At 41.6% G+C, this 16,050-nt stretch overlaps 1 protein-coding gene across 1 annotated transcript; it reads left to right on the top strand.

Moving 5' to 3' along the window:
* Positions 1–13,550: 13,550 nt before the first annotated feature.
* Positions 13,551–15,579, top strand: LOC142621918 (equilibrative nucleotide transporter 8). The gene is made up of 2 exons (XM_075795294.1): positions 13,551–14,103; positions 14,701–15,579. Exons 1-2 carry the CDS (start codon positions 13,551–13,553, stop codon positions 15,393–15,395), a joined length of 1,248 nt encoding a protein of 415 aa, XP_075651409.1. The 3' UTR covers positions 15,396–15,579.
* The last annotated feature ends 471 nt before the right edge of the window (positions 15,580–16,050 follow it).

Raw genomic sequence — 16,050 nt, 5'->3', positions numbered from 1 at the left:
AAGCAACACGTGCACCCACGCTCGAGCCACTGCAATGTTGCAGATCTAAACCGGGTACTGCGCTTCGAGGTGTTTGTCAGCGAGGACCTACAACTCAGGGCTGCTCACCTGATTTTAGGGTATGACCCCATAAACTCGGACTTCCAGGCAATAGAGAACGCCATTATTGCAGGTGACCGGCGGCGTAGGAAGATCAACGTAGCCAGACCTCACTTCCTGGACGATCGCGACCTCCTTGATAGCCCTAACACCATACTGTATTTATAACTGATTGTTGCCGTCCCTTTAGCTACACACTCCCAGGCAACAGTTGTCCCAGAAGAGCAAGTATCTTCTTCAAACACTTTGGACAAGGAGATAGACCAGTTTCGGCTCGAGGACTCCCCACGACCTCGCGGAAACCCGTTTGTCATCCTTTCCGACGAGGAAGAAGAAGAAGCCGAGGCCTCTGGAATCGCGGGTCTAGTGATAGCGCGTCCAGACGACAGTTCAATCGAAGAAGAAATGGACACGCTTAAGGATCTCATGACTGATAGAGGTGCCCGTGTGGCAAAGAAGGGAGCAAGAAAGTCCCAAGCTCCCCCTGCCTTGCCACCACCTCCTCCTCCTCCAGCCGACCCTAAGCCTCCAGTCGAAGACCCTAAAAAGAAAAGGAAAGCAGAGGTTGAGGGGGCTGGAGGAGAAAAACAAAAGAAGATGAAACAGCCTGCGCCGACCCAGCAGCAAAAGTTGGACAAGGGTAAAGGACGCGCCCGCTCAGTTGAAAGCGGGGAGATCAGAGACGAAGCCGAGGTGCGCCGAGCACCAGCTACCTGGTCTCCTGACTTGATACTAGACGACGCTCCCGTTCCCTGCCATTCCAGTATCAAGGCAGTCCAGCAAGGCCATGCTCACCATCTAGCCGAGGTGCTGGAGCGCCCTCTTCTGCTGCCTAGGGACATGGAGTCCTTGGAGAAGATGGGCCAGCCGCAGCTGTTCCTCTCTTTAAAAAGGGGCTTAGCTCTGGTAAGTTCCACCTTACATTTATGTTTTATATTTATTTGTAAGCAACTTCACTGTTTTTTAACCTCCTAGCATATTTGCAGTCCATCCAAGAGGTTTTCACTGCCGAGAAGTTCGTGGACGACTCTCGGAAGCGCGCTGGGATGGAGCAGGAGCTAAGGCAAGAGGCAGAAAGATCTCTAAATCAAGCCCTAACAGAGAATGGGAAAATCATGTCACAGTTGGCCGACTTGAAAAAAGAAAGAGATGGTGATAAGGCTAGCTTAAAGACAATGACAACCCAAGTGGAGGGGCAGTGTAAGCTCCTTCGTCAAAGGGATGACGAGCTCGCCCAAGTCCAACAGGCACGCTCTGACTTAGAAAAGGAGCTTACGCGGGTTAAGGAGGAGGCTCGCGCCCATCTGCACGCACTGGAGGATGCGAGGAAGGCCAGCTATCAGTAGGGGGTGACCACAACGCAAGAAGAGCTGATAGAAGCTTTCACGGTCTTGTGCCGAGAGTACTGTTAACAGGTCTGGGGAGAGGCCATGAATGCAGCAGAGGTTCCTCAAGCTTCCGAGCTGAGGAAGCCCGAGAACATCTGGCTTCCCCTAGACATACAGGAAATTGAAAACCCTATTGTGGCTGTCTCTCATGCCCTTCCTCCTGCAGTGGAAGAGCTCGTTCCTGCTCCTACAGAACCTGAAGGTTCCCATAAAGAGAAGGACGAGTGCAGTGGTGCCAAGAAGGAGCAGATCCAGAACATGGAGCCCTTCATTCCTTCAACAGACAAAGGGAAACAAGTCTTGTCCACCTTTGAGCTGGAATTGAAGAGTACTGAGGCTGGCAGCAGCTCCCACCAAGACCCCCCTTCCCTAGTTTAGGGCCTAGTATAAGAATTTTTTGTACTCCCCCTCTTTGTACATAATTAATGAAGAAGATTTTTATTCAATTTTTGTTCACATTGTCTTTGTTTCACTTTATTCTTTTTGTGCTTGCCATGAGAGCTTTTAATGACAAACATGTAAAAGGTAAGCAGAATAAATAAGTATAACTCCACCGTGCAATTAACTATGACTTCAAAACTGCCGCATAACTTAATTTAGATATCAAATAACATCAAAGTCAGACAACTCATATGATAGTTAAACCTTTGTAATCTGATATATTGCTTTCAGCAGGATGTAAGGTCCGAAGACCATTCCTTGCAAAAATTTTGCTTAACACTTAAGAATGAAGAACTTAAGATCCAAATTAATAAATGATGAGATAATGATTTCCATCAAAAGGGGTGATAAAAATAAGAACAGTGACAAAATATAAAGAATAGTGACAAGGTTTGGTCCGAGGACTATACTTAACCAAGTCCCTATTTGATTTTTAAGAACAGTAGTTTCAAATGTTAATTTCCCCAAAGTAGGAAGTTCGAAGACTCGGCAAAACTAAGGTTCTATTTAACAAATGACAAGACATCAATTTCCACAGGGTTTGTGGTCCGAGGACTGCACTTAACCAAGTTTCTGTTTGATTCTTAAGAACAGTAGCCTCAAATGTTAATTTCCCCAAAGTAGGAGGTTCGAGGACCCGGCATAACTAAGGTTCTGTTTAACAAATGACAAGACATCAATTTCCACAAGGTTTGTGGTCCGAGGACTGCACTTAACCAAGTTTCTGTTTGATTCTTAAGAACGGTAGCCTCAAATGTTAATTTCCCCAAAGTAGAAGGTCCGAGGACCCGGCATAACTAAGGTTCTGTTTAACAAATGACAAGACATCAATTTTCACAAGGTTTGTGGTCCGATGACTGCACTTAACCAAGTTTCTATTTGATTCTTAAGAACGGTAGCCTCAAATGTTAATTTCCCCAAAGTAGGAGGTCCGAGGACCCGGCATAACTAAGCTTCTGTTTAACAAATGACAAGACATCAATTTCCACAAGGTTTGTGGTCCGAGGACTGCACTTAACCAAGTTTCTGTTTGATTCTTAAGAACGGTAGCCTCAAATGTTAATTTCCCCAAAGTAGGAGGTCCGAGGACCCGGCATAACTAAGGTTCTGTTTAACAAATGACAAGACATCAATTTCCACAAGGTTTGTGGTCCGAGGACTGCACTTAACCAAGTTTCTGTTTGATTCTTAAGAATAGTAGTTACAGGTGTCAGAGGTACTCATAACTTTGAAATATCAACTGAAAAAAACCCATTTTATTAATAATAATACCTTCTAAGATTATTTACATTCCACGGGCGTGGTACAATTCTTTCATCTAGGTCAGCTAACCGATATGACCCTATGCCTGCTACTGAAACAATACGATAGGGGCCTTCCCAGTTGGGTCCTAGCTTACCCCAAGCTGGGTTCTTAGAAGTGCCTACAACTTTCCTTAGTACAAGATCACCAGGTGCAAGTGGCCTTAGCTTCACATGGGCATCATACCCCCGTTTTAGCTTCTGTTGATAATAAGCCATTTAGACCATGGCTGCCTCGCGTCGTTCCTCGAGTAAATCAAGACCTTTCTCCAGGAGTCCATTGTTATTCTCCGGGCTAAAAGAACTTGTCTTTATGGTGGGAAATCCAGATTCCAGAGGTATCACCGTCTCGGCTCCATAAGTCATAGAGAATGGCGTTTCTCCCGTGGACCTGCACGGTGTGGTTCGATACGTCCATAGAACATGAGGGAGCTCTTCTACCCATCTGCCTTTCGCATCGTCCAACCTTTTCTTAAGCCCACTAACTATGACCTTGTTAATGGCCTCGGCTTGCCCATTTCCCTGAGGATAAGCTAGGGTGGAGTATCTGTTTGTGATACCCATGTCACCACAATATTGCCTAAAGGCCTTGCTGTCAAATTGAACACCATTGTCGGAGATAAGTGTGTGTGGTATACCGAATCTAGTGACAATATTTTTCCAGACAAACTTCTTGGAATCAATATCTCTGATATTTGCTAAGGGCTCGGCTTCAACCCATTTGGTGAAATAGTTTGTTCCCACAAGAAGCCATCTTTTATTTCCTGATGCTCTCAGAAATGGCCCCACTATGTCCAATCCCCACTACGCAAAAGGCTAAGAACTGGAGAGAGGGTTAAGAACCCCACCAGGATGATGAATATTAGGGGCAAACCTCTGGCATTGATCACATTTTCTGGCATAGTCCTGAGCCTCTCTCTGCATGTTGGGCCACCAATTAACCTGAGTTAGAGCTCTATGGGCTAAGGTCCTTCCCCTAGTGTGGCTCCCACAAATTCCCTCATGCAGTTCCTCTAGTAACGCTTCTGTTGATTCAGGGTGCACACACAACAAGTACGGTCCTGAAAAGGATCGTTTATACAGCTTCTGATCCTCGGATAGCCAAAAACGTGGCGCCTTTCGATGCACCTTCTTTGCTTCAGATTTGTCCTCAGGGAGGATGTCGTTCTTAAGAAAAGATACGATTGGGTCCATCCAACTAGGTCCAAATCTTATTAGATGGACGCGAGCCGCCCTGGCGGGGATAAGAGTTGGCTCCAGCAGATCCTCCACAAGGATAATCCTGGGCAAGTCTTGAGCCGAGGACGTTGCTAACGTAGCCAAGGAATCGGCATGAGTGTTCCCACTCCTAGAGATGTGAGCTAAGACAAAGGAGTCGAATTCTGCTTGCTGACGCTTGACCTGGGCCAGATATTCTTGCATTCTTGTGTCCTTGGCCTCCATGGTCCCCATGACCTGGCCGACCACTAACTGAGAGTCTGAGAACACATGGACTTCCTTTCCACCCATCTTACGTACCATCTGCATGCCTACCACGACTGCTTCATATTCAATCTCATTGTTAGTAGCCGAGAACGCCAATCTCAAAGATTTTTCGAAGACAATTCCCTCAAGGAACGTAATAACAAGTCCAACCCCAGACCCTCTCTGATTAGCCGCCCCATCCATATGCACTTTCCAAATCGGAGGCATGGCAGCTGTAATCACACCAACTGATTTTTCATCCATGTGTTATTCTTTTAGAGTTTCTTCTAGCAATGGTTCGGTAAACTCTGCCACCAAGTCAACGAGGACCTGGCCCTTCACCGAGGTGCGAGGTTTATACTTAACATCAAAAGCTCCCAAAATGGTTCCCCATTTTGCCACATTGCCAGAGTAATCAGTACTGCGTAACACCGCCTTAAGAGGCAATTGGGTTAGAACAACCACAGTATGAGACTGGAAATAATGAGGAAGTTTCTGCATGGTATGAACTATAGCCAAAAACGCTTTCTCCAAGAGCAAGTAACGCACCTCAGCTTCACCCAAAGACTTACTAACGTAGTAGACCGGTCTTTGCATCCCACTTTCATTCCTGATAAGGACCAGGCTGACCGCGTGTACGGCCACTGCCAGATAAGCAAACAAGACCTCGTCTGTCTCGGGGCGAGACAAAATGGGTGGCCGAGGAAGATATTGTTTAAGCTGTTGGAAAGCTAACACGCAGTCCTCGGTCCATTGAAACCCTTTCCACTTATTCAACAATTGGAAGAAGGGACGACATCGATCAGCTGACCGAGAGATAAACCTATTCAATGCGGCAATCATCCCAGTCAATTTCTGGATTTCCTTTGGGTTGCGAGGAGGCTGCAAGTCCTGAATAGCCCTCACCTGTGCTGGGTTTACCTCTATGCCTCTATGAGTGATCATGTACCCCAAAAACTTTCCAGACCCAACGCCGAAAGAACATTTTGAGGCATTAAGGCGCAGCTTGTACTTTCTTAACACTTGAAAGGTGTCAGCCAGGTCTCTCACGTGTGAAGGTATCGTTTTGCTCTTTACCACCATATCGTCTACATACATCTCAATCGTCTTCCCCAACTGCTGTTCGAACATCCTGGTCATCATTCTTTGGTAAGTAGCCCCAGCATTTTTCAAACCAAATGGCATGACCTTATAATGATAATTCCCCGTCGGAGTAATGAAGGCAGTCTTTTCTTGGTCCTCCATTGCCAAGGGAATCTGGTGGTAACCTTGGAAAGTGTCCAAAAAACTCATCCGAGGATGTCCGACAGTGGCATCCACCAGTTGGTCAATACGCGGCATTGGGAACGAATCTTTGGGACAGGCCTTGTTCAGATCAGTAAAGTCCACACATACCCTCCACGTTCCATTCTTCTTTTTAACAACAACTGTATGGGCCAACCACTCGGGGTAGAAAACTTCTTTGATAGCCCCAGCCCTCTTGAGTTTAAGCACCTCTTCCTTCACAGCCTCGGAGTGTTCTCTGGAAGAGCGCCGAGGTGGCTGCCTTCTCGGAACAATAGTTGGGTTGACATTTAAATGATGACAAATGAAGCTCGGATCGACGCTTGGAGCTTCGTAAGGATCCCACGCAAAAACATCAACATTGTCCTTCAGAAATTCTAACAATTCGATCTTCTCTTGGTGTGGCAAAAGTATGCCGACTTGGAAGAACCTCTCTGGGTTATCGGCTACTAGAAACTTCTCTAACTCCTCACACTGTGTCTCCTCTCCTGTCACCATCCCAGATGAACCAGGAGCTGTTAACTGCTATAAGTCTTTGGTGATTAAAGCCGAAGGCTCGGCTTCTGTCTGATGCAATACTACAGCCGATATGCATTGCCTGGCCACCGATTGGCTGCCGAGAACTTCCTCAACATATTCCCCCGAGGGGAATTTAACTTTAACATGCAAAGTAGAGGAGACAGCTCCCAGAGCGTGCAGCCAAGGCCTGGCGAGGATGGCCGTGTATGGAGAGTACGCATCAACCACGATGAAGTCCACTTCAACCGTTTCTGAGCCGGATTGAACGGGCAAACGAATCTGTCCCTTCGGCACAACGGACCTCCCTTCGAAGCTTATAAGCGGCGAATCGTAAGGAGTAAGATCTTCCAGCTTCAATCTTAACCCCTTAAATAGATCAGGGTACATGATATCTGCACCGCTGCCCTGATCAATCATCACCCTCCTCACATCATAGTTCCCTATCCTGAGCGTAACTACAAGAGCGTCGTCATGGGGTTGGATAGTCCCTACTTTATCCTCCTCAGAAAATCCCAAGACGGGCAAATTGAGCTTCAACCTCTTCGGCTTGCAGCCCGTATCCTCGGCCTGAGAATGAGAAACTGCCATCACCCTAGTGGGAGCCGAACCGATCCTGCCAGGTGCAGCAAAAATAACATTAATTGTTCCTAAAGCCGGCCGAGATGAATTATTCCTCTGATTGTTTGAACCAGATTGACTGCCTTGCCCGCTAGGTTGGCACAGGTGCTGCTTCAGTTTTCCTTCACTGACAAGCTGTTCCAAGTGGTTCCAAAGGGTCCGACAGTTCTCAGTAGTATGGCCCACATCCTGGTGGTACTGGCAAAAGAGGTTCTGATTCCTCTTCGCAGGGTCTCCTGCCATCTTATCAGGCCATTTGAAGAAGGGTTCCTTACGAACTTTCTCTAGCAGCTGATGTACTGGTTCTCAGAATACAGTGTTCACGGCCTGAGGTGCTGCCGAGACAGACTATCCCACATAATCTCTCCTCGGCCTGTTATTGTGGTATCTGTCCGACCTGAAATCCCTTCTCTCCTGTGGGATAACCTTTTCCTTACCCTTTCCTTGCTGTTGGTCTTCCTCCACTCTCTTATACTCGTCAATACGGTCCATGAGGCGGCGTACGTTGCGGACGGGTTTTTTAGTCAAAGACTTTCTCAGGTCGTGATCAGTAGGGAGGCCTACCTTAAAGGTATTAAGCGTCATCTCATCAAAGTCGCCATCTATTTCATTAAACATCTCCCAATAACGGTCGGAGTATGCTTTCAACGTCTCCCCCTCCCTCATAGTCATGGATAACAGCGAGTCCAAGGGCCGAGGGACTCTGCTACACATAATGAACCGCGAAGCGAATGCTCTAGTAAGCTCCCCAAACGAACCTATAGACCCCGACTTAAGGCCGTTGAACCACCTCATAGCAACAGGTCCCAGGCTAGAGGGAAAAACTTTACACATCAGGGTCTCGTTGTGAAAGTGCACCGCCATCCTCTGGTTAAAGTGACTCACATGCTCCACCGGATCAGTCCGGCCATTATAGATGGTGAAAGTGGGCTGGATAAACCTTCTGGGAAGCCTTCCTTTCTCAATCCTCCGTGTAAATGGAGATTTGGAGAGTTGGTGCAATGCCCTACTCATAGCATCGTTGCCTAAGCCCCTAGAATGAAGCTTCTTACGTCTGCGAGTTGGCTGGTCGTCCTCCTCACCGGAGGATGTTGCACTGGTGGGAGAGCACGACCTTGAGCTGTAGCCACCTCCCCTATCCTCCTCTAAGGAAGGATTAGATGAGGATGGTGAAAACCTACGTTTAGCACGACGTAACTTTCTCTTCAGACGATTGATTTCCTTCTGCATGGATTTAGAACCCTCCTCGTGGGTGGTGCTACCCCCATCATGAGTATGGCTAGCGCCGGGGTATTCTGTATGGACACTTCCCTCACGATCCCTTTGACGCTCAAGGCGCTCGAAACGATCCTCCGGTTGTGATCCCTGTGACTCTGCATGGTGAGAACCTAGGCCTGCCATGGTATCCCAACCTTTTCTAGACCAGGTTTCCCACAGACGGCGCCAATTGTAAGTGTACAATTGCACCTGGACCCAAAGACAATCACGGGCTCAGGCCCAATGAGCCTTAAACAATAAGATTTGTAGAGTGTGGGCTTGAAACCTAGGTTAGAAGTGCTGGGAGCTTGATAACAGGCTTTTATAAGCAAACACAAGTAAATAACGAACGATAATGACAAATGGATCTTCTCAGACTCGAGCCGAGGACTACTTCTTTATTATTTCTCTTTCTTCCTTTAAAATTACAAGTTCTTAATTTCTTTCTTAGTTTTCCGATCCCCCTTTTCTTTGGCCTTTACCCCCCTTTTATACTTCCTTTCCTGATACTTTTTGAACAGTGACTAGAAGTTTCCACCTCACTATTCAGGGGTCACCTCCCCATTAATGCGGCCAGGGAGGTAGGTGCAGAGCCTTTAATGCGGAGGTGACAGCCTTTATTCTTGATATTTTCTTTAATACTGGTGCATCTAGAAGATTCAGGATGTCCCCTTTTAACCACTGGTCTTTCCAGAGTTGTGCTTTGACCTTCATAATGAAACTTTGAATTCTCTAGGGCTTTTCCGAGGAGAAGCTCGTCCTCGGCTGTATCCTCGGACCCTCGGCGTATGGGCCAACTCATAGAGTTTGATCCTGGAGCAGGTCGGCCCTCCATGTTACAGCCCAAAGGCCCATATGCCCGCTTGGGCCCTTTTACTCCCCACACTAATCCTCTAATAGCCTTAATTATACTCAACACAAAAGCTTAAAAGACATCTTGAGTTTGGAATACAAATGTGTAATAGAACACAGGATATGGATGATGATTAGTGACGATGATTAGTAAAATTTCAAATCGTGTTTTTGGCCCAGTAAATGTGATTTTTTTGCATTTATGTAATGGATCCCTTGAGCTGCAATATTAAATCTTACTTTTTGTCCCACCACTTGTTGAAAAAGCACAATTTCTAAAGCTAAATCAAACTCACCCTAAATGAAATTATGATAAAATGTTTCTAAACTAGTATAAGGAAGTTTTCTCAAACCCACTATGTGACAATTCATAAAACCATCCATGTATGCTTTTAGTCACACGACCTACTTAATAGTCATGTGACTTATTTAAATGATTTAGTGACTCATATGATTTAATACATATGGATGATAAACTACCAAGTAATGGTTTAGAGAAGACTCCTCCAACCCGGTTTGGAGGAGAACTTTGAACATGAAATTATTATGGGTTCGGTTAATGTATACTCTAAGGGCATACATTAAGCATCCATCTTTGGAAACTATTTATATAAATTTGAAAATGCTATCAAAAAATTTAATCACTTTTTCATTTTCCTATAAATTTTTTTTTTAAATGGTTTCCTAATGTATGCCTTAAGAGCAAATGTTAGTAAAACCTAATTATTATAGGGTTAAGTCAACGAAAGCTCTAAGGGCATTAGTTTAGAAAGTATTTTAAAAAAAATTTTATGAGAGAAAAAAGGTAAGTAATATATTTAACTGTTTTAAAAACTAGACTAGACCAGCTGATTCAACCGGTTGATCCAAAAATTGGTCTGGTCAAAACCGAGAAAACCAACAAAAATTGGTCAAAACAGGGAAAAAACCAGTCAAGAACTGAGTTAAACCAAAAACCAGCATCTTTTTCAATTCTTTGATTGGTTCGGTTTTTAAAACCATGTTTTTTTTTTTAATTTCTCGTAAAAGTGATTTTAAAACTTTCTTAAAATTTTCCATTAATAAATGTCCTAAGGACACCAATTATCAGGACCTATTATTATATTACAATGATTATATTGGGGGAATATATAGATAAATTAACCATTGATTAGACCTAGGATGCGATAGAAGTTATGATGTTTCAACAAAAAAATATAGAAGTTATGATGTGTATCACAAAGTACAAATTGAATAATTCCATTTTTTTTTATATAAGATAGAAATTCAACTATAGCTTAATCTAAATGTATATGTGTGTGAAATTCACTCCTAGATATTTGAACCTCGGCTCTTCCTCTCACGCCCCACAAATACTTATACTTGTAAAGTGGCTATCCTTTTTTTCTCCTTTAATGAAAGGGATATGCATTAAATGATATCATGCAACTATACATGTACTACACATGTTTGACTTATTAAAGTATAGTCAATGTCCTGGACTACATAACATATAATGACTTTTTTTTTTTTTTTTAAATTTTTATGAACTACATATACGACTTATTTTATTATGTGCATATACCAGCATAAATATGTATTACTAACAACAAAATGGAACAATACAAGGTATCTATACAACTGAAATTTATATAGCTTTCAAAGTTTGCCCTCATAAACCAAATTTGTACTTCTATGGTCTCTTTCAATCCTTAAATATGAGAAGTTGTAAAGCTAAATGAGACAAGATGCAAAAGCTAACACTCCAAAAAGAATCCCTATCCAACACATCCTAGGCCCCCATTTTAAAAAAGACTCTGGACCCTTTCTTTCTTTTCTTTTTGTTTTTTATTCCCCTTTCTGAGTTTCTCTTAATTATTCTATTTCATGTATGCATGCATTTCATCATATGTGAGAACATGATAATTAAACTATAAAATACTTATTACTGTTGAGTCCTTTTTCTCATAAACTCGCAAAAAAAAATATTAATAAATAAATTGACAACCATAAGCCATTTTGGACCTGTACGGCAATAAGGGAAAATGTTTTCCAACCTAAGAGCTAGGGTCTATTTGGATAAAATTTATTACTAAAAATTGAAAACTGAAAATATTGTAACAAAATAATTTTTAAATGTGTAAATAGTACCGTGGGACCCATTTTTAATATTTTTTTATGAATAAAGTGTTTGTGGGTCCCATGAACAGTGCGTGAACAATAACTTTGTTTTCCGCACAGTGCTGAATAGTAACCGGTACAGTGAAATAACGTGTATGAACAGTATCAGTTACTATTTATGCACGTTGAAAAAAAAAGAAAAAAAGAAAATACAAAAACTCAAAACACAGCAATTATAATCCGAATCCAAATTGTCACTTAAAGTAGCCTTACCTTTTTATTGGCAACTGCATATTATGGGTGCCCATACACATTTTGCTGCCAACACAACACAAGACTAAAACGACTATGATGTTATTAATTCATGCCCAACCGGAAATTCGGATATATACACTAGCAAAAGAATATGTATTAAGTTATCTCAAAAAAGAATATGTATTAAGTATATCACCTTAGAACCATACACTGTACCAAGTACCACTACCAATTTGTTTTAGGTGCCGGTGTGGTGTTCTTGGCCGAGTGAGGTCAGACTCAGATATGCCACACACAGTACTCAATCATTGTAATATATCTTTTTCTTGACAATTACAGCTTTAACATTAGGAAAAATCTTTAAATTTTTTTTTTTGGTAGAATGGAAAAATTCTCGTTACACACTCAATAGTGTACACTTCATAGACATTATGTCCACAATTATGTGTGATATCCACAATTTTAATACAAATATCTACTATAAAATGTGAATAGTAACCGTGCGTGAGGACTATTTAGATTAGTGAGTGCGTGTGATAATCACTACTTTTGGCGTTATAGAGTCTAACTGTAAAAAGAATCTTAATATATGCAAAAGTAAAAACCAGACTTCTTCCGATCATTCATGACAGACAAACAAAAACTAAAAAGTATCATAACGCAATAATAGCTTCTAGTGCTATGTCGCTTTTTGAAACTGTTTCACCTAATTATGATTGCAGTTTGGTGTAGACCTTAAAACTGGTAATTGATTCAAAGCGAAAAAGCCTAAGTGCATGTCCCATAGGGTTTAAAACTGGCGGGTGCATGCCTTCGAATGCAGGCATTGTTGCTGTAATGGTGTGGCTAGCTATCTTCAGCTTGTGTTGTGCTTTTTTAGGAATAAATTTTGTAGCCATCAAGTCTAGATTCCTTGCAACCAGAATCAAAACTTGAAGTAATGAATACATGAATCATTCATCTAATTATAGGAGTAACCAAAAAGTCAATGGGAATATGGAGTACGTTGTTCATTTGATCACCATGCATGTTGTTTGGTACAAATCTATCACAAAAGCTTTTATCTTTTCAAATTTTTATCTCCGGCTCCAGGCCACAGAAGCAATGGTGGGGTGGTTGATTGCTGAATTATTATCTTAGGCTCTAAGCATAATGCAAGAAAAGTTGTGCCATGCCGCCCCCCTGTCTCTCTCTCTCCGAAAGCCATAAACAATGGTGAGTGATAGCTCGAAGTGACACATGTCGAAGTGGGGATAATCAAGCTCTCCAATGAAAATTCCCTGACATTAGAGGAAAGGACAGAATCAAATTCCTGATGGTGATGGCTATGGACTGTGGTGACCTCCTGAGCACGCTGAAGGGACCCTTCTTTCTTTTCGGCAAGTCACTCTTGACAAGAGTTATTTTGGCTTTTCTTAGTTCTCATCATTTTTATAGTCTGGCTATAATGGTTCTCTTAATCTTCGAGTATAGGCACTTTGATTTCTGAGAGACTAATGGAAATATTCTTTTGTGTAAAAATCTTTGCATGTGAATAGAAATTCTGGTGAAATCCCCCAACTTTTAGTTACCCAATTATGGGCTAAAAATGGACAATGCCAGCCAACTTACACATGTTTAGCAGTAGAATAAAAAGTACTTCTAATGCTGCCCATCCATTGCTGTCCCTACAATGCACAAATTTCCTACATGCACGAGGCCCATTATTCCGGCTCCCAACCCATCAATCAAATCCATCAGCAAAGTAGAGTCACAAATGAGTCCAACTGGCTTTGGCTTGTTCTCATGGCTAATGAAGCCAGTCTTTCATTGGAAACTTGTCATACAAATCTAGAAAGGTTGCATATAACAAATATAAGTCATAGTTCTTTGCAAGCCCCACTCCCAGCTAGGCAGAATTTTGGTCAGCTCAGCTTGAATATGCCTCTCTAATCAAAATATCATTTCACAATTATCAATCACATCTTATAAAATGCTTAAATGGAAACCAATAATGTTGGAATTAGAAACCAGCAAGAACATGAAAATGGAAGGCGTGAAGGGTCCTGGAGATGAAAATGCACCCAGAGACACATACAAGATCGCTTACATAATCCATTTCTTGCTTGGTGCTGGCAATTTGCTTCCTTGGAATGCTTTAATCACCGCTGTTGATTACTTTGCGTATCTATATTCAACCAAGCACGTTGAAAAGGTTTTCGCTGTAGCTTATATGAGTTCTTCAGTGCTGGTTCTGATTTTTATGTTGAGTTGGGGTGAATGGAGTCGAAGGCTGAATTTTAGATTGAGAATGAATTTGGGATATTCAATGTTTGTGATCTCTCTAATGGTGGCTCCAGTTATAGACTGGGCTTGGTGCAGCTCTGACTCAAATGAACCACCAAATGGAGCCTATGCTGTGACAGTTGCATCAGTCATAGTCTGCGGGTTAGCTGATGGCTTGGTGGGAGGAAGCTTGATAGGATCAGCTGGAAAACTCCCCAAAGAGTATATGCAGGCTGTTTTTGCAGGAACCGCTTCTTCAGGTACCATAAAAATATAGACTTTCCTACTTTTAGTTTTCTAATTCAACAAACAATATACTTTGGGAGTACAAAAATTATGTGGATATGAACTTGCATTTTCAGACTTGTAACAAAATACGAACGAGCATCTGCAAGAGAAAAGGTTTGGACTATGCGAAAAAATTCATGGAAGATGGCTTTATAATAGACACTATGGTTACACTTTGCTTGTATGTTAATGTGCAGTCATTCTAGTCGTGTGGCATTTCATGGTTGGTGTGCGATTTGTGTTTTAATTTCAAATATTAATGCCTCCAATGAATTCCTCAGAAAATATTACAGTGCTCACTGTTGGTCACCAATTTCAATTGGTAAAGGAATTCCTCTTGCAAGACAATTTTGATATTCAAAAAAATGCAATTTTGCATATCATAACCAACTTTCTGGTTGTCTTGCTGGAACTGAAACAGAACTCTTTGAAAACCTGTAAAATGGATTGTAGGTGATAATGTAACCAGCAGGAATCAGGGCATGCTGTTTCTTCCACAACTTTAGACTTTTAACCATAGGCAAGTCCCATGCAAACAACCCCTGATTAAGTCATTTGCTTGTTGGCAGGTGTTCTAGTTTCGATTTTAAGGATTATGACAAAGGCATCATTTCCACAGACTCCAAAGGGTCTTCGAACAAGTGCTCACTTCTATTTTATTGTTGGCACCATTATCCTCATATGCTGCATACTTTCTTGCAACTTGTTATACAAGTTACCGGTCATGCAGCAGCATTATAAACTTCTTCAAGTTGATCACTTGTGTTCAAGGCCCAAATTTTGGTCTGTGGCAGGAAAAATTCGATGGCCAGCTTTTGGGATTTTTATGATTTATGTTGTGACTCTGTCCATTTTTCCTGGATTTATAGCTGAAAATCTAGAATCCAAGCTTCTTCGAGATTGGTATCCTATTCTGCTGATCACAATTTATAATATTGCAGATTTGTTGGGAAAGTCTCTGACTGCAATCTACCTTCTAAACAGTATTAAAATTGCTTCATGGGCTTGCATTGCCAGGCTTATGTTCTATCCACTTTTCACAGCTTGTCTGCATGGACCAAAGTGGCTAAAAACTGAGGTACCAGTGGTAACTCTAACTTTTATGCTTGGATTAACCAATGGATATCTTACAAGTGTCTTCATGATCCTCACTCCCAAGTCTGTACCAGTTTCAGAAGCAGAGATTTCTGCAATTGTAATGATTGTTTTCCTGGGACTTGGTTTGGTTGCTGGTTCAGTTCTCGGTTGGTTCTGGGTTATTTGAGCTTTATTAGTTGATCTTTAGTTGACCATGAGGTTAGTATCATAGTTTGCTAGAACCTTGTCAAAGAAAGTCCATGTAAGATGAATAGAAAAGATCAAATCCAAACAATAACTCATCTGTAATCTCAGTTTAGTAGTAGTGAACCTGCAGTTTAGTTAATCTAGATTTATTCTCTTCTTTCAAATGACAGCACATCCATTTGGTACTTATAGAAAATCCTGAAATTAGATCATTTGATATTTAAGATTTTGTAGTTTAAAATAACATATATAAAGATAAGTTTATGGATTGAATAGTAAATTACATATGATTGGCATGAAAATTGGCATGCATGTTAATGATAAATAAAACATATAATTCAGCGGTTGGATTTTCAAAATATGAATATAATAATAAGTTATTGGATGGTGTAATATTTGCTTAGAGTTATATTAGATGTAACTTAAATTCAACAATAAATAAATAAATATATTTATTATATCAAAAATAGTTTCGAGAATGACATTTCTCCGTGAAGTTTATATAAAAGCGATAAATATGTTCATATCTTTTCACACCATGACTTTTCTCACATAATATTCCTTTTTTTTAAAAGAAAAAAATCCCACTCAATTTATTATTTTCTTAACTACGATTGATTCTGGTCTCGCTTAAA

This window comes from Castanea sativa, chromosome 1, assembly GCF_040712315.1.
Source record: "Castanea sativa cultivar Marrone di Chiusa Pesio chromosome 1, ASM4071231v1".
NCBI lineage: Eukaryota > Viridiplantae > Streptophyta > Magnoliopsida > Fagales > Fagaceae > Castanea > Castanea sativa.
This window is presented reverse-complemented; position numbering and strand designations above follow the sequence as displayed.

Excerpts from the sequence above, each read along its gene's own strand:
- LOC142621918 (XM_075795294.1), top strand. The coding sequence starts at position 13,551 with ATGCTTAAATGGAAACCAATAATGTTGGAATTAGAAACCAGCAAGAAC. Across the intron at positions 14,104-14,700 it reads TGCAGGAACCGCTTCTTCAG|GTGTTCTAGTTTCGATTTTA; the intron begins GTACCATAAAAA and ends GCTTGTTGGCAG.